Raw genomic sequence first — 23,598 nt, 5'->3', positions numbered from 1 at the left:
AAGTAAATACATGCCAAGAGGAAGAGAGAGGATTATAAAAACTGAAATTGCAAACGTCGCCAAAGTATTAACAAGAACGAAAATTATGAAAAAGCGTAAAACCATATAAATATGCAAATGGTACACTATTATGCAGGCAGAATGACAGTGTATGTTTGCACAGACTTTAAAGGGTCATAATCAGCGAGCATGAGATCTGAAATTGGAAGCCTTTACCTGTGTTTTCTCTAATATTCATTTCCATTCATCTTTCAGCTACAGAGAGTAATGTGCACAATTCTTTCTTTGACCCACAAATGTTTGCCTTTCTTGAATATGACCCTGGAGAGTTAACAATATTCCCCCCAAAACAACTTAAAATAAAACTCTCAGTTTTTATATTTAGGAAAGTTAACACCGGAAATCGGGGCAGAAAGTCTAAAGTTGGTTGAGCTCTAATTGGAACCATGAGTTAATACTCTCCAGAAGCAATCTGAGAAGTTGTATCCTTGTCTTCACAGGTTGTTATTCCCTTTCTTTGAAGATTTCCATAGCAAATGTCTTTGGTTGGTTGGTCGGGTTTGGATTTTCCCCAGCATTTACCTCTTATAGGTGAATGATTTGCCTTGCTACATAAGATGACTGTTGCCCATGTCAAGCACACCACCCACACTAGTCATGTCACCCATGTCACCCACATTAGCTTTCTATTTTATTTCATGTATGAATCGAGGACACATCCTCTCCAATAAGAAGCACCCCTCGAAGACCCACTTCTCTTCACAGGCTAGGAACCCCCTTTTCTGAGCCTCAAAATCCTTTTTTTGGACTTAGCATCTCGTGCTTCTCAGTAAATCAATTAAAGACATTAATTGGAAGATGGGTCTCTTTAGATGAAATTTTTGAGAACATATATCATCTCTAAGCAATTTTCTCATACCCCTGTATCTCCACAGCTTTAATTAAATGTCAAAGGCAATTATGTTCTCTCCAGTAATTAAATAATCCTGAGTGAACATAGTATCTGCAGGCAGTTGGTACTTGGAATATACATGACTACATTTTTAGAAAGTAAACCATATTATTTATTTTTGTCACTGTAGGACAAATGCCAGCCATACGGTACAACTCTTCATCCCTTCACTCATCCACCCACTTAATATTATAGTATTGTAATCAGGAAAACATGGTGCTCAAAGGCCAGAAAAATAAAATGCACAAACCATAGGATATAAGAAAAGCTAAGCTTTTCTTTTCTAAAATATGAAATTCAATAAATACATTGCCCTACATACTAAAGTTAAATGAAATTACCATCTGAAACCAAATGCATTTCACACATGTATATTCAGACAAAAATAAATAGTGATGGTGAACATATACTCACATTTAATTAAACTTTTTTCATTGCTTAGACTGTTATATATTCTCCCATTTAAAAAAATGTATCTAATTTGGGAAGTTTTTAAGTGATACTTCTGTTCAGAGATCCAAAGGGCACAATTTTAAGTATGTCATTTAAAACAAAAGAACAGATGACAACTTTTTTAAACCTTTGTGTAGATTACCTTAGAAGTTCGCTAGTGTTGTATTAGCAATATGATACCTACACACTATCTCTCAGAGTTTATGTCAGTGTGTGGTAAAATCATCAGCCTCCTGGAAGAAAGTGAATTTCCACTGCTACAAGGCCAAAAACATTTCTCTGAATATCGAAATATTCAGAGAGATTTTATATGAAATTCATTTTTAAATATTTCTTATCTTCCTGTATTCATAATTTATTTCTGACATTTGATTGAGGGACACGGAATTCTAACCAGTCAAATGTTTACCAACAATCCTAGAACAGACCTAAAAGTTTCAAACCATTTGTATTCATTGTAATTGGAATAGTTTTTTATTTAAAATGTATTCTACTAGAGAAAACACTAAAGTATTACCCAGGTTCCCAGCATGGTGGCTGAGAGGGGTTGGAGGGTTGTTAGTCTTCTCCATGTTTTATGGATCAGTTTATGCTCACCACTCTAACATTACTGCTGAGGTTTTTATTTACAATGCATTGTTTTTTGTGTGTCATTTGTTATGCTTATAGAGGATGGCTTTTGAAATATAAATTAAGTTAGAGATAGTAAAGGCCCATTGAAGATTTATGAAATTGAGCCATAGAGACGCTTGCCAGAATATGTATTTATATAAAAGCACCCTGTAAAGACATATGCGTCCATTAACTTAATACCTTCTCAGATGTGCTAATTTTGTGTTGTTTCTGTGAAATCATTAGGGGGGAATTTTGACAGCTCTTTTGATGCAGAGAAGGGTGTTGGAACAATTGTCATTGCAAAGCCTTTGGATGCAGAGCAAAGGTCGGTGTACAACATGAGTGTCGAGGTCACCGATGGAACAAATATTGCTGTCACTCAGGTGAGATATTAAGTTACTGACTAGCAACAATGTGTAAATATCTGCTAAAGAGAGAAACAGAAGCTATGGAAAAATAGATCCAGAGAGTAATAAATTATGTCCAGGGTTTCTGTTGTTCAAAAAAATCATTTTAATGGGCAACTGAGACAAAGGGTTCTATAAGTGGTGCAGAATTTGGCTGCGTTGTTCATGTCAACTGTGCTTGTTTGTGTATGAAAGAGTGATGTGCATTTGTTTCCTGGTCATTTACTGTAGGGTTCTCTCTGACAACAGTCAACTTACAACGAGACATCCATGTTGTCCGTGTCAGCAAAGCATGAGATTCTTCCTCTCCTTATTCCTCAAGTCACTAAAACTTAAAGCTAGGGACACATAAGAGTCCATATTCAGTTACATACTGAGATTGAAGTTACCTATTCAAGATCAAACAGCCTCAATAAAGGACAAAACTGAGGCCTGGATATTCATGGTAGCCTCTGTGTTGTGGGTTCTCTATCCTAGATGTACATTGTACCTCTGACATAGAGCTTAGAAAGAGCAGGTCCAATAGCTGATGCCCAACCCCAGAGGTCCTATTGATGTTATCATACATCTGGGGTTGAGGAACTTCTACTCTGCTTCTTGAGTTCGTATGAAAGACATTAGGAGTTAGAAGAAAACTTCTGGGCTTGTCTGTGACTCAAAACATCTCAAACTTCTTCCCAAGTGGGAGCCAACACAATGCCAGCTCTTAGCACAGTGGAGTTACCTTGAATATAGGAATTTTTGGTTTTGTTATTCAGCACCTTAAACCCAGCCTCACATGGCATGCTCTGCAACTCCACTCTTCCTTCCTGCTTCTCTTTCTGTTGTTCCCACAAGCCCGGAAGACGTGAATGATTGATCTGGGCCCTGGTCTCTGTTGGACCCAGATGGATATTCAGAATTCCTCTCAACACATTTAGATAGTAAGAAAGGTTTGCCAAAGCAGAAGCAAGAGAGTGATGGTTTTTTTTTTTAAATATGATTTACACTTTTATGACCATAAAATTTGAAAGCAGGAGGAGCAGAAATTCATATGTTTGTCCAGACAATTTTTCTCTTGGTCTGACGCTGCTACAGAAATGCATAACTTGACTGTTTTCTTTTAAATAGAGAGTGGTAGAGGTTGACAGGGATAAGAGCATTCATTTAATGCAACCATTTGCTTTCCATTTGAATTTAGCTATAAATGGAAATGACATGCAGATAGACAGCCAATGTGTGATGGTTCTTGACTTTCCATTCCTGCTTATCAGGTGACCACAGGACCCTGTTTTCCTCAGAGAGTCCCATTTGCACCCATTACCCTAGAGGAGGTATTAACACCACCTCATATAGTCTGTTAATTGACCCAATTGGGACAACAAATTATCTATTCTGCCAATCTAAAAACATACCACTTCTTGGCATTTTCAAAACTCAAATCTAGACACATGAATGAGATAATCTTGCTGAGATTCCATGAGAACTGCACAGTTGAATAGTATGCTGGAAGGCTAATGCTAAACAATCCATGTATATGATTGCTATGTTGTCAGTGTAATTCATCCTAAATGGGAACTTTAAAATAGATTTTTTTGTTTGGTTGGTTGTTTTGTTTTGTTTTGTTTTTTGTTTTTCAAGACAGGGTTTCTCTATAAATCCCTGGCTGTCCTGGAACTCACTTTGTAAAACCAGACTGGCCTTGAACTCAGAAATCCGCCTGCCTCTGCCTCCCAAGTGCTGGGATTAAAGGTGTGTGCCACCACTGCCCGGCTTAAATTAGATTTTTTTTTTAAATTAGTGGTTTCTTGGCATATTCAACTCCAATTCTTCGGTGCTACTTAAAAACCTAGGACATATTTAAGTAAAATACCAATAAGCATGGGATCCTATTCATTTCCAGACTTTACACTAGGGCCTTAAATCAGTTGAATTAAGCAGTATTCAGTCCATCTAGAATCTATAATTCATTAAGTATTTTTAGAACAAGTGAATAAATAGATTCTACATATCCAGAAGGGTCTATCTAGAAGGTACAGCAGGTCTCTAAGGTACAAAGCACTCATTTTAACAATGGTAATGCAAAAGGTAGCAGGAAGACATTTAGAATTTTATTAGGATGAGAAAAGCAACATTTTAGTAGCCTCTATTTCATCAATGTTTCTTCATGCCCTATAGAATGCACTAAGGTGTTTAAGGTTATGGTATAGTTTTGATTGTTGTTTGAGACAGGATACTATACTGCCCATATTAGCCCCAAACTTCTGGGCTGAAGAATCCTTTTTCCTTAGGTCCCATAGTATGTGGGACTAAAACACACATTACTATACTAAGCTACTGTAGATTTAAGGCTATATGTATAATATGCACTTGTTAAACTAACATGGAAATGTACACTGTGCATCCTTGAATGCAGTGTCTGAGGCCACATATTTTCAAACTGATATACAGCTAGACTTGACTTGCAAGCATTTGTAAGCAGTCTGAGAATCAGGGTGAACTTGGAGGTCCCCCTAGCAAGAGCAAATTAAAGAGATTAATAAAGGGCATCAAGAGAATTTTCTCATCTAACATATCTAAGTCATGACCTAAGGAATGAGAACTCAGTTTCCAAAGCATGTACCATGTGCCCTCATCAAGACTGTTGCCATCAAAGGCCAACAACTATGTTAGACCGTTCTGCTCACCAGCTTTGATGAGTTCAGAATGATTCATCTTTACCCAGGCTTCCTTGGACTTGACAGCAAAAGCAGTTCTCTGCTCCAGTATCAGACACATTTGAACAATAGGATATTTGGGGACTAAACAGTGCAGTCTGAACTTCCTGTAGAAACTGCTAAAATATGCTCAAATCCATGACCCCAGACAATATAATGATTCTACCATCCAACAGATGCCTTTCTTCACTAGATTAATGTTCTCTAGTTTCCAAACCACCTGTTCAAAATTCCTTGGGGGACATTTTTCTCCTTTGTTCACGTGAGATCATAAAACATGGTAGGACATAGGCTTGTTGTCAGCCATAAACAACATGTTGAATTTTATTTCACAAATATCAAATAAATCAGAGCCTCCAGGATTCAGTGTCAACATGAAACCATTCCTTCATCTTCAGTCTTGTCCTGTTCTTTCGACTCTGACTCTCACTGGGTTTTTTTCCTCAGAGCTACAAAATCTGATGCTACATAAACATCCCTTCTTTCGGGAGATTGCCTGGTCTAAGTGCAGAATGTAAAATGGCCTGTGCACTTCACATTTCAAGTAGTTCAAAGAACAAAATATGAAAACAAAGTATCTCCACCTGGGCAGAAGCCACCTGATGAGATGGACAATAGCGTCAGCATGAACCTCGGGTGGGTTTGGTTATGGATATTATTGCACTTTTCATATTACAACATGGAGCAGAAGTGACCGCACATTACCTTAGAAGCACAGCGATAAGCAAGAAAATCCAGATTAAAAGGCGAAGAGGGAAGAGTGGAGTTGTCTCTGGACTGTCTGTTTCAAATAAAGATGAAGAATCTCGAGAAGCCCTGCTTATTGCAAGCAGCAGGATTGGGAAATACCCAGGGAGTGGGGCAGGGGGCTCATAAGGACAGAATGGAACACCGAAGAAGAGTCACCATCTACCCCAACATAAGCAGAATTACAGGGGACCTGGGTCTCAGACAAGACACTGGCCATTGCTTTAGAGAGGAACCAAGACACTTTATAGAAATAGCTATCCCATGTTTAGGACAAGAGTATCAATCGCTTTATCCTACAAAAGACTCATGAGGTCATGTTAAAGTGCAATAATATCCATCACCAAACCCATACGAGGTTCATGCAGACGCTATTGCCCATCTCATCAGGTGGCTTCTGCCCAGGTGGAGATACTTTGTTTTCATATTTTGTTCTTTGAACTACTTGTAATGCGAAGTGCACAGGCCATTTTACATTCTGCACTTAGACCAGGCAATCTCCCAAAAGAAAGGGATATTTATGTAGCATCAGATTTTGTAGCTCTGAGGAAAAAACCCAGTGAGAGTCAGAGTCGAAAGAACAGGCTACTTAAATTGGCTTTTACTAGATATACATGGGTAGGTCCATCAACTTTCACAGTGACTTTACAAAGCAGGCACTAAGAATACTCATTACAGGCAGAATTTGTATCCCATGCCTCTCCCAAGAAAATGTTTACATCCTAAATTTTAGAATTTTTGATTTATTGCATTACATGACAGAAGGAGTTTAAGAGATATAATAAGTCAGAGGACTTCAGGTAGGATCTGTCTACTAACAGAAGCTTAACTGTCAAGTTTCTCCAGTTGGCATGAGAAAGACAAGAAAAGAAGAAGATAGACAATTTGAATATGAAGGTAGCCTCAAGATATTGGCGAGCCATCAAGGAAATGGGGACTCCAATCCTGTAACTAGAAGATACTATATTGAGCCTGAATGAGAAAGAAGAACATTCAAAGGGAATGCATTTATTGCAATCTCTTAAGTTTGGCTTTGATATCTGTATTCAGAACTATGAAATAATAATATCAGGTGTGCTATTTTTTGATATCTAAAATGGTAATAACTTTTTGTGGCAGAAATATGAAACTTATTGACTACTGTCTTTTCCATTTTATTGTTAAGGAAGAGTCCAATCAAGGTTAAGCAACCTGTACTCAGACCCACACAGGTAGATACTAGAGCCTACTTACACTGTGCCAACTTTTAAAGGGAACATTAAGACTTTGGTATCTGTTTTAAGACAGGAGCTACAAGACACTTTTTAACTTGGTCTCCTGAGAAACATGACACCACCTGTAACCTTCAGACCATCTCCTAGCTATCCATAGGTCCAGCCTTCTCTTAGCATAGCTTTAACCCCAAAGACATATCACCCCAAGGATACATTATGAATATTAAGACTCTTTGTACATCTCCCAAGTCAGAGCTACTGCATCTTTATAGAAAATTTAAACAAATACAGAACATGGCTCTTCCAAAGGCTCAGTGGATAAAATGACATACACATATACAACATTTAATGTTACATAATGAGAATCAACAAGTCTTATTAGAAAGGTCCATTTCCCTGTAACCCTGGAAAAGTGAAGTCAGGAGTTATTGTCTTTCTTTTGCAGGAAGAAATCGAGGCTCAGACTACTTAAGTAGCCTGCCTGGATTCACATAAAAGAGATACAAGCCCACTTCTCCTTTGCAACATTCTTCTACACATTTATATCTACAAAATACACAACTTCATTCACTAGTTAAAGCATCTTGTTTCGTGAAAAAGTATTGACCCAGACTCGGGTGGCACAAGTCCAAACTGGCACTTGACCTGTGTGTATTCCCATGGAACTCAGCTCACTCAGAGTCTCAATCTTATTCCAATGAAAGGAGCCTACGTGCTTCACAGATGGCTGTAAGAATGAAGAAAGATGAGAAGGTTCTTGGAACTATCACATGCTTAACACATATATACTTTATTAATACAATCTGGTACTCAGTGTAAAATTGGAATAACACACTGATACCTATAAATTAATTGAGTGACCTTTTTTGTTATAGGAGAAGAAAAAAAGATATAGTCTGGGCCAAATAATAATCTAAAAGCTAAGTAGATTTGCTTCAGGGACTGTGGATATGATATTTTGTGATATTTTCTAACATATTCTGTTATTCAGGGCATGCTTTGGGTTTGTAAAGCTAGAAAAGCAAGCCTATCCTTGTGGGATCCACAACCAAGTCTAACGATAAACATCTCCTTTCATAGCCTCCAAAATTCTCAAGCCCAACACAAGCTAGCATGAGTCTGACCTATGTCAATTGGCATTGGAGTGAGAAAAATCTATGACCCTACTCCTAAACCTAGCCTGGACCTTCACACTGTAGATTTCATCACTAGGACTGCTTAGAGTCCGTCCCTCACTGCCCTACTTACTTAGAACACAGATTTTACCTAGACAGTATGTCTCCTTTCTTGTTGACTTTCTGTTTACATATTTTCAAAAGGTAGAAACGCAAGTTATGCTTTTTTTTCTAAAGATGTTCGTTAGATCAGGAGACTCCCAGACATTTCTCCTCCCATCATGAATTCTCTTACATCCAGTTTAATTTCCTTTGCCTCTTACATGTGAAAAGCATCAGTGGCCCAAACTTTCCCTCGGCGTTTAAACTAAGGAATGGCTGAAGTGTCCCAGCTACATATGATAAAATACCATTTAAGGCTCCCTATTTTTTAAATCAAAGAATGATAATATTTCACTATATGTAATAGATCTACACCTGATATTCATGTGAATCGATTTTTGAAAATAAATCTAGTTTTCAAAGTAACAGGAAACTTTCTAAAATAATTTCTTAATTGATGTTTCTGAGATGAGACTAGGCATACCAGTTACATGTTTTGTGAGTTATATACATTTGTTAACATACATATCATGTAAATTTATTCTGAATGTATACATAACCTTAAGTGTATGAGAGGATGATTATGAATAAATATAGAACTGGCACTGAAGAAACCAGATTTGGATCCAGCCTTGTTTTTGTGACTTTGGGCACAACCCTTAACATTTTTCTCCTTTGAGAAACCAGATATAATAAGTCTTAGGGACAAATATGATACACATTTCTACACAGAAAGCAACTGTGATATAAGTTTCCTATTCATATATTCCAAAATAAAATTTATGTACTGGAGAAGTCTGCAAGGGGCATCTCTCCTGGAAAAATAGATGTTTTAAATGTGGCTTAGAAATGGCAACAGAGGCAGACCAGAATTTCAGCTATTTAGTATTTAATTGGTCTTGCCCAACAATTTGCCCCCAAGGACTATTCTACCATGAGCATTTGTAAAGCAGGGCGTTGGCACCTCCCCAGGCTTAGCTTAGAGGAGCCTGTAGAACACAATGTGTTTGTGGGGGACAGCATTGAAATAAGCCCTGGAGATACTTCCCAAGCCTGAGTTTCCTCCTGCCTTGAGTCCTTTGTGCTTTTGTAAGCTTTTCAGTCACCACTTTGAACACAACAGCTTTGAGAGTTACTTTGCTTTGTTAGTTCAGGAGCTCACAAATGGCCCCAACTGTGGGAAATAAAAAGCAAATGAGGAGAAGGAAGTCTTTTACAGAGGAACACTTGTTCCGACTGTAGATTAGGCTTAGGACAAAGCAAGCAGAAAGAGGCAAGCATTTCAAGATCACATCAACTTTGAAACTCCATGAAGGTCAGGGCAGCCTGCTGGCCAGAAAGGCTTTTACATCTGTTGATGTAACTGCCACCCTGAAAACAAATATTTTAGCATCTTGACTAAGTTGCTTGAACTTTTTAAAGATTTGGCAATCAAATAATGCAATGTGTTTTGCAAATACATTGTAGATAAGAACAATACCCAAAACTCTGTTGGCACAGTCTTTGACATTTCTTGCAAGTACAAACTAGGGGATAAGGTCTGTGCCTGTTAGTGTGTCTCCTAAGTGTAAACTGTGAGCCCACAAATGTGGTGAAATGGTTTTCATCCCACTCAGCAAAGCTCATCTCAACCACGGTAAACAGCTGTGCTGCTATTTGTAAGTGTAGTATTATGTCTGGATATATTTATATGAAAAAAATCAATGATTTTCTAGAATACAGTCAAATACTAAGATATTATTTTTGGTTGTGAGCCCAGCCTTTAACAGCTGAGCCATCTCTCCAGTTCAAGATAAATCATTAGTGATTCTTCTGTTAGGCATATGATAACAACAGGTACCACACTGATTGCAATGTAAAACTATGCCAAAAGGGACAGAGCAATCAGGCAAGATAAAGCACTTTGACCCAGAAAAATTATAAAGAAAAAGTACCTCTAGTTCTCCATACATCCCTAAAAATGTAACATAGAAAGAAATGCAGAGTGATGTGTTTATAAAAAGATAAAGAGAAGGGGGAATATGTTCTATGGAGGTGTGGTAAGGTGTGGGAAAGGGGTGCCCCCATGAAACTCAAGAAGAATGAAGACTGAAGTGTGGACACTATGCCCCTCCTTAGAATTGGGAACAAAACACCCATGGAAGGAGTTACAGAGACAAAGTTTGGAGCTGAGACGAAAGGATGGACTATCTAGAGACTGCCATATCCAGGGATCCACCCCATAATCAGCTTCCAAATGCTGACACCATTGCATACACTAGCAAGATTTTATCGAAAGGACCCAGATGTAGCTGTCTCTTGTGAGACTATGCCGGGGCCTAGCAAACACAGAAGTGGATGCTCACAGTCAGCTATTGGATGGATCACAGGGATCCCAATGGAGGAGCTAGAGAAAGTACCCAAGGAGCTAAAGGGATTTGCAACCCTATAGGTGGAACAACATTATGAACTAACCAGTACCCCGGAGCTCTTGACTCTAGCTGCATATGTATCAAAAGATGGCCTAGTCGGCCATCACTGGAAAGAGAGGCCCATTGGACACGCAAACTGTATATGCCCCAGTACAGGGGAACGCCAGGGCCAAAAAAAATGGGAATGGGTGGGTAGGGAAGTGGGGGGGAGGGTATGGGGGACTTTTGGGATAGCATTGGAAATGTAATTGAGGAAAATATGTAATAAAAAATATTAAAACAGAAAAAGAAAGGGGTGCCTCCAGGGGCTCAGGCTGAGGCATCACTTCCCCCTGAGGAACCAACCACAGGACAAGGGAATGGGGAGGGGAGGTAAGAGTGTAGTAGAGGCAAAGAAAGGCAGAGGGAGGGAGAGAGAAAGAGAGAGAGAGAAAGAGAGAAAGAGAAAAAGGAAGGAGAAGGAGGAGGAGAAGAAGAAGAAGAAGAAGAAGAAGAAGAAGAAGAAGAAGAAGAAGAAGAAGAAGAAGAAGAAGAAGAAGAAGAAGAAGAAGAAGAAGAAGGGGAGGAGAGAGAAGAGAAGGGAAGGGAAGGGAAGGGAAGGGAAGGGAAGGGAAGGGAAGGGAAGGGAAGGGAAGGGAAGGGAAGGGAAGAAGAGAAGAGAAGAGAAGAGAAGAGAAGAGAAGAGAAGAGAAGAGAAGAGAAGAGAAGAGAAGAGAAGAGAAGAGAAGAGAAGTAGAAGAGTAGAGGCCAGCCATGAGCACCTGGAGAGAGGTGGGGCAAGGAAAGCAGAGAAAGAGCAAGAGAGAAACAAGAGAGGAGCAAGAGAGTGAGGAGGGAGCAAGCAGCCCTTTTATATTGGGCCAGACCTACCTAAATGTTGCCTGGTAACTGTGGTGTGGAGTTTACCAGGCTGTTGCCAGGTAACTGTGGCGTGGAGCTTAGAAAGAATGCTAACACAGAGCCATGTAGAGAAAAATTAAACTAGACCTTGCCCTCACATAATATTCCAGGAAAAGTTTTAAATGTACCAGAAATGAAAATGAAGGAAAATAAAACAACATATATTCATCTACACCATGGAGAGGAGGGAAACATGCACAACTGACTCACCTCCCAGAACCAATAGTTGGATAGCTGGATGCATTTCCTTCTGCATGGCATGCTTAAGAACTCACCCCCCCCCCAAAAAAAAAATCCATGGCAGAATTTAGCACAACCTTGTCATTTACATCACCATGTTTCCAAAAGAAAAGAAGGAAGAGGAACCTAGCCCACAGAAGAATAAGCTGGCATACGCAGCTGAACAGAAAAAGAAGTGCAAACAGTTTTGAAGTATATGACGCTATGCTCCTAATTGTCACTCATAATAGGAACATGCAAATGAAAGCAACATTGAGGTACCACTTCTCATCCAGCAGGCTGGCAAGGGCTCCAAGTCTTCCCACATACCCTGTTGGCAGGCTGGAGTGACAGTCGTTTATACATATTGTTGTGGGAATGCAATGCACATTGATAAAGCCTTGGAAGAGTGGAACATGAAAATGATTTCACAAAACTATAGAAACATTTATCCTTCCATCAAACTGTCTTAACACTAGGACCCAACTGTATGCCAGAGAATTTAAGAGATATAGGCACATTTGTTTTTCTTACATACTCTAAGAACAAATAATAGGAAAGTCTTAATGAGCCCAAAAAGGATGACCTGGACTGACCAGGATATCCAGCGAGGTCTTCAACGCTGCAGGGGTCTGTGAACAACACCTCAAGCAGTAGCAGCTGTGCCCTTCATCCACTAGATATCACCTGCACCCCTCCTTTCAGTTGTGACAACTAACACTGTCTCCATCCAGACTGTCTTCACTTTTGAAGTGACTCTTACGCCAGTTGGGAACATTTTATGCCCTTTGTAATTCCTAATTCTAATAATAAGTGAAATGGTGTGGTAGGAGAAATGTGTATGGTATCACCATATTGACAAAACAGATGAGAAACCATGTGCTTTTAATAAAAGTTATCGTTGGATATTAGTCCCCTATCTGATTTAGGATAGGTAAAGATCCTTTCCCAATCTGTTGGTGGTCTTTTTGTCTTATTGACGGTGTCCTTTGCCTTGCAGAAACTTTGGAGTTTCATTAGGTCCCATTTGTCAATTCTCGATCTTAAAGTTATCTACAGGAAAAACAGGAGGGCAGAAAAGCCAAGCTTCTTTAAATTCTTTCATTTTTTTTTCTTCAACAGCCTAATGATTATACAGTGTATCTTGACCACATCCACCCCCATTCCCTCTTATCCCTCTCCCTGTCCTTTGTACATCCTTTTTCTTATGACTCATTGAGAAACTAAACCTCCCTGAACACCCTTTTAGTGTGATTTAAAAATGACAAAACAAAATTTTAAATGTTGAAAAAGCAAGTATGTGAGTTAAGCCTGTACCCAAACAGAGCTGACATGGTTTCTTCTTTAACAACGACATAAATTGGGCACATACTCAGGGATGAACCCTTTAGGCATCCTCAGAAATCTGCCTACCCCTGGTGCTGTCTTCTGTGAATATGTCTAGGTTCCACAATAAAATCCCCAGGCTCCTTGGTTCAAAAGGCCACTGCTTCAAAGTAAGTCCTGAACTCCTCTTATTGGTTCAGGTAATAAATCATTCTCTATCCTGAAAAAAAAAAATTTCTAAAATTTGGAAATAAATGGAAGGACATTATATGTGAATCCAATTCTGGAGGAGAAGTAAGGCAATAGATGCTAATCATCTAATTCAACTTTGGGTTCCTCCTTGGAGATTCATCTCAAGAACAAGAGCACTGAAAAACAATATCAACTTGTTTTGGATAACTATAATGGAAATGCAGACTTTATTATTCTGAGTCCTTTGCATTCATATTTCAAACAAAACAATGACTAATTATGATCCTGTCACTGATTATAAAAAATGTCAGCATCAGAAAGGGGAGAAACAAATGCAGAAACAATGACACCAAGTAAAAATCACTAAAATTGGAAACATCTGGGAACTAATGAAATTTTGATTATTATTTAGTTCTCTCCCAATTTTGTCCAGTTGATAAAAGCAAATTTTAAGTTGATCTACTGAATTCCCAGTACTGGATTGCAATCTCAAAATAGCATTTCTAACAAAAGAAAGAAAAGTAGAAACCAAAGTGATTTTTTTATTTTTTATTTTTTTTTGGAGCAATGGATAATGCAAGAATAGAAAATTGTTCAAGACAATCCTGAAAAATATTACCAGTCATGATCATCAGAAAGTAAGGAAGCTGTCTATGATCGTAGTTCAATGCCAAAGTCCTTACCTAGAAGAGTAAGGTGCTGTAAGGCCCTAGGTTCCGGTCCTAGCACATGAAAATCAATCAATCAATCAATCAATTAAAGAAGAGAAAGAGGAAGGGAGAAAAGAAGAAAGGGAGTAAATGGAAGAACAGCAGGACAGTGTCTAAAAAGATCTTCAAGCTCCAACCTAAAGAAAATGGTGTTGGCCAAGGAAAGCCTGCCCATTGCAGTAAACATGAGTATTGCAATGAAAGGATAGAAGAGTCAAATATGATCTAACTAGTTAGGGAACCAAAGGGTGAATTCTCCGTGTGCTAGAAATCTTACCATTATCATTGTGCTATATCACCCCTCCTCTGGCCAGTGCTCAGAAAGCGTAACAAAAGTGGAGGCTGAACAATGGGAAGAGCCAGGGGTTGGGGAGAACAAGAGCAAAACAGTGTCTTCTGGACATGACAGGACGGCTGCACTCAAGTCCTCAGAGCAGCTGTTGTTGCCCAGCACAAGACTTGCACAAGATCAAGCCAGTCCACATCCCAACAGAGAAAAGAAAAAGAGTCATAAGCTCTCACCTCAGCAGATGTTCTGGGGGAGGGAGAGTCAGTTTATTTAAGGGTGTGGCCACTGGTAGCTAACCATGCTTCAATGACCCCTTGAGTATATGAAGCACAAATTGAACAAATTGAGTGGGTTATTTTTAATTTTTACTTTAAAATAGATTTATTTAAAAAAAACACAGTCATTTGGAAATAGGGACTCACAATTAAGAAAATGCTTCCATAAGATTCACCTATGGCACATCTGTTAAGTATTTTCTTGATTAATTATTAAGTGATAGGCCCCAACCCACTGTGAGTGGTGATACTCCAAGGCCGATGGTCCTGAGTTGTGTAAGAAAGCAAGCTGGATAAGTGTCTCTTCATTGCCTCTGCTTCAGTTTCTACCCCCAGGTTCCTCTCCTGACTTCCTTTGATGATGAACTGTGATATGAAAATGTAAAATGAGTTGTTTTGGTCTTGATCTTTATCACAGCATATCACATAGAAACATAGCTAATAAAATAAATGCCGACCAAAACTTGATAGAGCATAATTTACACTTAAAAATATTCATCATTGCTCACTCTCAGTGGAGCTAAGGAAGCATCAACTTATTTTGAAATAAGCGAAAGAGTTCGTAATTACCATGCCTTTCTTCTACGTGATAATCAAATAGCAACTAAAGACCTGGGAAGTTTCTTTTATGGAGCTTTTTCAGCTAATAAGCAAGGACATACTCTAGAATCGGTACATTAAACATTTTAAGTTTTCCCACTGAATAATCTTTAATGCTCTCCAATGACTGCTAGCATCATAATATAAGAGAGCAAACCAGAAGAATACATCTTCAGAAATGCACGGTGTGACTCTAGAAGGATGTTTGCAAAACTAAGTAAAATTGAATAGGAACTTGAACCTGACGCACATCATGCTTCCTAAACCATCCTAGCAATGGATAACAAATATGAGGGCTGATTGTGTTGAGAAAAGCCACGGGGATGCTGCAAGCAAAATCAGACTGGAAACTACACAAGAAAAATCTCAGTCTTTTGCATGCAATAATCAGCATGGGGAAGAGAAAATCATGGGGATTTACAAAGAGATAGAGGGAGATTCTATAAAGTAAAATACAAAGGGGCATGTTAAATACAATGCTTGAACCTTTTGTACTACAAATAAAATTAGTTTATTTATGCATGTATATAGTGTATTTAACAATGGAGAAACTAAATGTGTGTACATTTACCATTAAGGAATTGTTAGGTTTTGTTTTTGAGATAGGGACAATAATGCTATCATAAGTATTTGCACATGTGTTTTTATTTATTCAACGAGACCTTACCTCTTAGCAACACATACTGAAATGATATGATAACTGTAACTTGCTTCAAAACAATCTGGGGTGTCAGGATGATTAGGAAGACAGATGAAACCAGATTAGCCTTAAGCTGATCACTAGCAAAGCTGAGTGATTAGCATAAATCCTGTCTAGAAAATTCTGCAGCGCGGGGTCTTATGAAGAAACAATGGTAGCTTCATACTGTAGCTATCTGAGCAAGGGTTTGGCTAGTCTTCTCTCAGATAAAGGACAAGCACAGGGTAAGGCACTGTAAGGCTGCCAAGAAACTCTGAGCACAGTCCATCCTACCCGAACGCCCTCCTTTACCTGTTTCATTGTTGAAAACAAATACCTGGCAAAACTTCAGGGTTGATTTTGCCTTATAGCTTGGTAGGATATGTTTCACAGTGATGGGCAAACAAGGCTTCAGGACTGTGAGGAGCTGGTCAGCTTGCTTCCTTCTTATTTCCCTTTTTCTCAATTTGGTACTCCAGGCCATGGGATGGTGCCCCTAAAATTCTAAATGGGCCTTCCATCATCAGATAAAACTCTCTAAAAACATCCTCAAAGCTGTATCTAAAAAATGTATCTCCAAGGAGACTTCTGATCCAGTCAAGTTGGCAAAGAAGTTTAATCCCTGCACTGTTGTCATGTTTGTCGACGATAAGAAATGACACATAGGATTTGAGGCAATAGAAGCCTCCAAAGAAAGGTCACCTTGTAACCACGCACATTGTGCCCTAGATAAGTCCATAGAATTACCACCTCTCATAGCTATCTCAGCTGTTCAATTATTAATGGGATTACAGATCCAACCATAATTGATGTTGCTGCTAATGTGAACTGATGGTTTGCTGTCAACCAGTTACTGCCAGAATGTTTTCATAAGAGAGCTTCCTCTATGCTGAGATTGCTGCTAGAAGCTAGGATCCAAGTATACAAAGGGGGAAAACAAAAAGGTGACCTCGTTCATTAGCAATGGATGAGTTGATGTTTTTTATCACTCTCATCTTCTTTTAACTACAGGTATTTATCAAAGTGCTAGATAATAATGATAATGGCCCAGAATTCTCCCAGCCACATTATGATGTGACAATTTCTGAGGACGTGCTTCCTGATACAGAGATACTGCAGATTGAGGCCACAGACAGAGACGAGAAACACAAGCTGAGCTACACCATCCACAGTAGCATCGATGCCGTAAGCATGAGGAAGTTCCGGATGGACCCCAGTACAGGCGTGCTCTACACGGCTGAGAGACTGGACCACGAAGCCCAGGACAAGCACATCCTCAACATAATGGTAGGACCAGACTTAGGATTTTGCTCTCCTGGCAGAACCGTCAACCAGCCAAGGCACATACCTCAGGAAGCCAGGGCCTTTAAATTCTATAGACCTAGCTTTTGCACTGCCAGGTTGCATGCGGTTTTGCCTTTGTATTTCAATGAAGAAGTTACTGTTTTAAGATAGTAACTCCATATTTCTTGTCCACCTGAAATACTAGATGTATTCTGCAGGTGCTAGCTGTTCAGGAAATGTTGCTGACGTTGGATTAGAGAGGAAAGCAACAGACGATGTTCTAACTCGGGTTTGTTTGGAGCCATAAGATTGTGTAGAGAGTTTAGAAGAATCACTTGAGTAATATGTGTTCAGTCCACATGAAGCTCTTGTCCTTGGAAGTATTCAGAGACCCAATCTATGATAGTGTACTGGTATTGGACCTACTGGTAATACTGGTGACCCCAAAAGAACTGAACATACATTAAATCTTCAGAGGTTCGTGGTTCTCAATTAACTTGCCTTCCTTTAAATTACGTAGAAGTGTCTTTGCATTTACAGTAAGGTTTTTGGTTAATCCATACAGTGGGTAAGAAAGAGGAGTAAAAAATACCATTGATTCACTTATTGCTTATAATCTGTCCCTGTAAGGAGCCTCAGAGCATCATTGGCATGTACAGTCTATGCCTATCAGGGCCTCCATTATACTCCTGAGGAACAGGGGGTATGGCAGTGGTTTCCGCCTTATGGACTGACTTAGTTTGGGATGCCTAATCCTATGAATACCCAAGTCATCAACAACAGAAACAACTTTTTCCTTCACTGGGAATCTTCTTGAACATGAGGTAGCTTGAGTGCCATCCCCCCAGCTAAGTTTCCACTTAAGGCCCCAGGAAACCGAGGGTTAGTTCCTAGAGGCCCCCAGTACAGCACTATAGCCATTCATCCATTCATGGACACCCAACACTGAAATAGACAGTCCTCACACTCTTGGGGCTAATGTTCAATTCTTTATTTAAAAAAATCCACAAATAGAGTTTGGTTTTATCTTTGGGCATGGCCAACCAAGCTCTAGAAGTCCAGCCTGGCACACTGTCCATCATGGTGCTTACAGATCTTTTAGGATGAAGCCTTACAGTGCTGACTGACCCCATTCTCGTTGTTTTTCACGTCATTTATGTTCATCTTTTCCCCAGAAAATTAAAAAATGAGTTAGGTTTCTCACTGTTATTCATTGTTTATATAGGTAATGCTTAGAACAAACAACTGTTCTAGGTCACCTTTCCCAAGCTTTGCCTGTTCATTTCTTCTGTGCACTAATCAGGAAAATGCCTTTCTCCCTTGATAGCTCCTCATGTATGTGTTCAGTGTCTTTACTTCTCTCTGGAGTTACACAGTCTAAAACAGAGCCAACCATGGGTATTCAGTTAACAATACATCAGAAAATAATGGTGCCACATGGATAAAAAGTAGATTATGTACAAGCTTCAGCCACATTCAATTCAGGGGAATCTTAAAGTTATTAAGCAGACTCATTTGGTAAAATAACACTGAGATTCCCAATCTTAGAAGTTATTACTGAATGCCTCTTTCCAGGGCTTATGTTCCTCTCATAGCTCTGAGCTGTGTGCCTAAAAACATCACTTGTCCCTATTACCATCATGTCATTCCTTCTACTTTTTCCTTTGTATTTCATCCAGGAAGTTGAGTGTTGCTAGGCTACTCTTCCTCCTCACAACCAGGGCCTTATAAATGTATTCCACAATGGCATTTAACTGTTTTGTATTATGCCTTTCTCTTGGCTTGCTTGTATCACCCATTCAGAAGACTGTAATCTTCTTGAAGGTAGATACTATCTAGTTCACTACTGGACTGTTTTACTTACGCCATGAACCTGACAACATAAATAGAAGAAACATTAGTAAAATGAACGAATGAAGGAATAAATGGCAGAAACAATACTGTACTCATTAATCCCACCTCTTAGCCAAGTCTCTATGATTCCATGGCTGTATATAAACACATAACAAGGAGGAAGTAGCTGTGAAACTAAATGAAAGGACTGGACATGTGATAGCCAGGAATTAAATCACAGGCCAGGTATCCAGTGAAACAATAGAGATGATGTTGCCCTGCTCTCAAATGGCTCCCAATCTCTGTCTCTCTGTCTCTGTCTCTGTATCTCTTTGTCTCTCTCTGTGTCAATCTATGTTTTTCTCTGTCACTCTCAGTGTCTCTCTCTCTATGTCTCTCTGTTAATCTCTCTGTCAATCTCTCTTTCTCTCTCTCTTTCTCTTTCTCTTTCTCTTTCTCTCTCTCTTTCTCTTTCTCTTTCTCTTTCTCTTTCTCTCTCTCCTATTTGCGTAGTGCTTTGTAGCTGTGTAAGACTGGATCAAGCATTTTGCATGCAACATCTCATTTTGTCTTCTTAACAAACTTCCATTGAGTTCTTTACAATTCACATTTTCAGTCCGACTACTTCTTATATTTTGCCTAAAGGTCAGAGATCAGGAATTTCCTTACCGAAGAAACTTGGCCCGAGTCATTGTGAACGTGGAGGACGCTAATGATCATAGCCCCTACTTTACCAATCCACTGTATGAAGCATCAGTGTTCGAATCAGCTGCTCTGGGATCAGTTGTTCTGCAAGTGACAGCTCTGGACAAAGACAAGGGGGAAAATGCAGAACTCATATATTCCATTGAAGCAGGTGAGAGCTACAGAGACCATAGCACAAAGCATGACACCCCACCCTCAGCAGCACATCCCATCCTATAAACTTGGCAACCTACTTATGCAATGATGTATAAAGTTCTCAGCATTTAAATATTGGCAGCAAGGGAAGAGCTTCCTTCCTTGCATTCAATCTTGGAGTTTTATGAAATGAATAAAAGAAATGTATAATAAATTCAGTGAGCTGAACCCAGAAACCAACAACCTATAGACTGAAACTAAAATAAGCAAAGTTGGGTTCACTTACCAGTGGGTGGGCTGCAGACTTTAGAATCCCAGTGTGCTCACCATGAGCACAAACACCTTTCCTATGTGGAAGAAGTCTGACCAACAAATTGGTTGGTAACTACAGGGACTGAACTGCTTGCTTAACCAGACAGATAAATAAATAAGAGCGCTTATGTCAAACTTTTGTGTTATTCAAAGGATGTTAATATCTAAAGAACAATTTATAGATGGTTTGAAGATGGATGGCTAAAAACCATTTATGACAAAGATGAATGTCCAAGCAGGAAAAGAGCCATGAACCTAAAAGAGACAAGTCTCCTTTATTTGTTCTGTGTTCCTTCCTCCGTTTTGTCATTTTTGAATATTCACAAGGCACATTCCCAAAGTGTTCTGTGGCATGTCTGTACTGTGAAATGCCAAATGTACACTCTTTCCATGCCAGCAATTTCCCTTCTCTTAAATGTAGAGCACTTGACTGAGCATCTGAATTAAAATAGAAATGGTAGGAGATTAGTTTAGGAATAGAAGTTTGAGGAAAAGCAATGCCAATTGTATATACCCTCTATCAAGTGTACAAAAAACAACTTTCTAGATTAGGTGCCCAAATTTTAAATAGGTCAGTGTTAACATTCACGTGGAAGAAAAGGAAAAAGGAAAAATACTGGTCACTAACGGCCATGTTCCTAAAGAGTGTCCCATGTATTACTGTTGGCTTTCCAAAAATCTAAACTTATTTAGAAATTCTGTTTTATACCCTTTGGTTAGCCCATAATATTGGTATCACTGCATTAAGTAATCCTTGTAGCTTTAGTTTACAAATAATGAATCTAACAAGAAATGAATATTAACTATCACAGAAGGCATGAGTCAATCTGTGCATCCTCAGCTGCTCTTCCCAAGGTGTCACCTAATCTTATCTTTTCCTTTCCCTGTCTCCCCCATATATATTTATCTCATGACACTGTAAATATTTCGATATAAGAATTTATTTCCATCATTCTTATCATTTTATGGACATTTATCTATATGGTGAGCGGTTTATTACATTTATAAAATTACTACTTTTATCTCTCTTAGGCTTCAGATAACTTTTAAACCAACATTTAGGCTCTCAGAAACAGATCTGTTGCATTCTCCCAAACACTGCATCACTTACATTTTTACCTCCATGACTGGAGCATGGAGCACAGTCATTTATTTAACAACTGATTAAAATGCAAGATAAACGCTATTTCTTAAAACATTTTTTTACATAGAAAATCTGAATTTCCAGAAAAAAATCCAGAAATGATAGCTATATCAAAATCTAGCTTTTGATTATAAGCATGAGTCTAATAAGAATTATAGAGTGCATGACAAACCTATCACCGTCAAGTTAACCCCTTCTAAACACACAATGCGACCCCTGGCTTATACAGCCATTATACGCACAGCTCGACCATGGGTCTGTCTGTCCCTCAAAAACAGATAGCCAAACCCCAGGCCTTCCCAATACACACACACACACACACACACACACACACACACACACCACAGCCCAATCTCTGGCCTACCTGTCCATCACACACACAGTCCAGCCTGGGCCCTGCCTGTCTCTCACAGGTACCTAGGTGGACCCTAGGCCTGCAGAGCCCTCACAAAGCAGCTCAGCAAGCTCCTGTCCAGATGATGGAAACAAATGCAAGAGATGGCTGCTTGTATAAAACGCTAGGTTTTATTGAACTTGTCTCACAAACCTCAGATAAGCCCGATTTTATCCTGTTTAGTGGTGGACCATAAACTTCCTATCTTTTACTTTGCCTCTAAAGTCACTGCTAACGCTTTTACTTTGGACTGAAGCAAAGCAGGAAGGCAGAGCTTTGAATCTTCAAGTATGAATCTTCAAGGAGAATTCAAGTTTGACATTTATTGTTAGCATTGCTTCTAAAGCAGCACAATAGAAGTCAGCAAGTGTTGGGAATACGCTGGATCCTAGGATCCAGTAACATGGCTTTCCAACCTACCTCTCCTATTGAGCATTCCACAGTAATTATTGAACCTAATCAGTGTGGCAGGGCTGTGCTGTACACCAGATAAGCAATAGGAACACAGCTTCAGCCATATTAGCAAAAGTCTACAGGAGCCACATATTCTAAGAAAACAATCAGATTTTAATTTTCAAACATTTATGAGCTGAAGGAAAGAATAAGCAGGTAGCCAAAGCCAAGGGAAGGACCCATATGTTGAAAAGGGAAAGAATGGGAAGGCCCAGCTTGGACCTGACATGGGAGCACAGTACCCATGTGACTCCAACAGTGATGGAACAGCAGGACTACAAAGGAGCCAATATATGCCATAGTTTCATTCCTTCTGTGAAACTCTGTTGACCAAGTGTGAGGCAGGACTGACCTAGAGACTGTGAAGTAGGACATCAGCATCCATCAATGAATGTAGACATCATCTAAAGCTATGTGCCACTACATCACTTGGAGAGGACCATTGCTCAAGTGACATGGGTTCTGGGCCCACACTTGCTTAGCCAAAACATTTCTACTATAATTCCCCCTTATTTCCCATGCCAGACCTATCACAGCCACACCCATGCCTCCATTTCCTGGGAGGTGTGCCTTCCATTCCTAGTTTCAAGGACAGCTCTGATGATCATCTACTTCATCTGAAACCTTTCTGATGAGTAAACACAATGACTACAGACTGGAGTAATACTCTCGCATTTCTATGTCTGTTTCTACATCTGTTTCTGTGCCTGTGTGTGTTCTTATAGTGTAAGAAAGGTATAGAACAAAAGGAAAGAATAAAGGGAGGGAAAGCCTGAAGAAATCCTTGCAACTTACAAAGCAAACAATAACTTAGAAAAATTCCCCATCTAAGCAAAGTCACCATTTGAAGAAAGTCAGTTTTTATGTGATAAAGTAACATGGGTTACACATGCAAAGCCTGCCGATGGAACACCCTGAAACCAAGTGACTGTGAGGAGGTTCTGAAACTATACCTACAGTGCTCTCTTTAAAGATGAAGACTGAGCTTAATACAGCACTGTTTAGGTATGGATGGATAGATAGATAGATAGATAGATAGATAGATAGATAGATAGATAGATAGATGGATGGATGGATGGATGGATGGATGGATGGATAGATAGATAGATAGATAGATAGATAGATAGATAGATAGATAGAGAGATAGAGAGATAGATAGACAGAGAGACGGATAGACAGACATAAATACATACATAGATACATACATAGATACATACATAGATACATAGGTATGTGTGTATATGTATATTGATTTTATATTTGCAGTTATGACATATATACATTCACATAGGCAGATGTATTAGTGGTGGTATATGCCAATCCCAGCTATCCCTCTTCTCATGGGTCCAGGAATGAGGAAGCCCCAGCAGAGGCACTCTCCTGTAAGTGCTCTTATTTCCAAATTCAAATGTGTACATAGTGCTATATTGTTGTTG

At 39.2% G+C, this 23,598-nt stretch overlaps 1 protein-coding gene across 8 annotated transcripts in view; it reads left to right on the top strand.

Annotated features, from left to right (window-relative positions):
- Positions 1 to 23,598, top strand: part of Fat3 (FAT atypical cadherin 3) — a 592,493-nt gene that overhangs the window by 478,963 nt on the left and 89,932 nt on the right. For all 8 annotated transcript variants that reach the window (XM_011242542.3, XM_011242541.3, XM_017313398.2 and 5 more), the window contains 3 exons: positions 2,264 to 2,403; positions 16,914 to 17,189; positions 19,665 to 19,875. In XM_011242542.3, the coding sequence (XP_011240844.1) occupies positions 2,264 to 2,403; positions 16,914 to 17,189; positions 19,665 to 19,875 (627 nt within the window). The remainder of the gene's footprint in view (positions 1 to 2,263; positions 2,404 to 16,913; positions 17,190 to 19,664; positions 19,876 to 23,598) is intronic.

Source organism: Mus musculus, chromosome 9, assembly GCF_000001635.26.
Source record: "Mus musculus strain C57BL/6J chromosome 9, GRCm38.p6 C57BL/6J".
NCBI classification, from domain to species: Eukaryota; Metazoa; Chordata; class Mammalia; order Rodentia; family Muridae; genus Mus; species Mus musculus.
The sequence above is the reverse complement of the archived record's forward strand: the minus strand, read 5'-3'. Positions and strand labels throughout refer to the sequence as shown.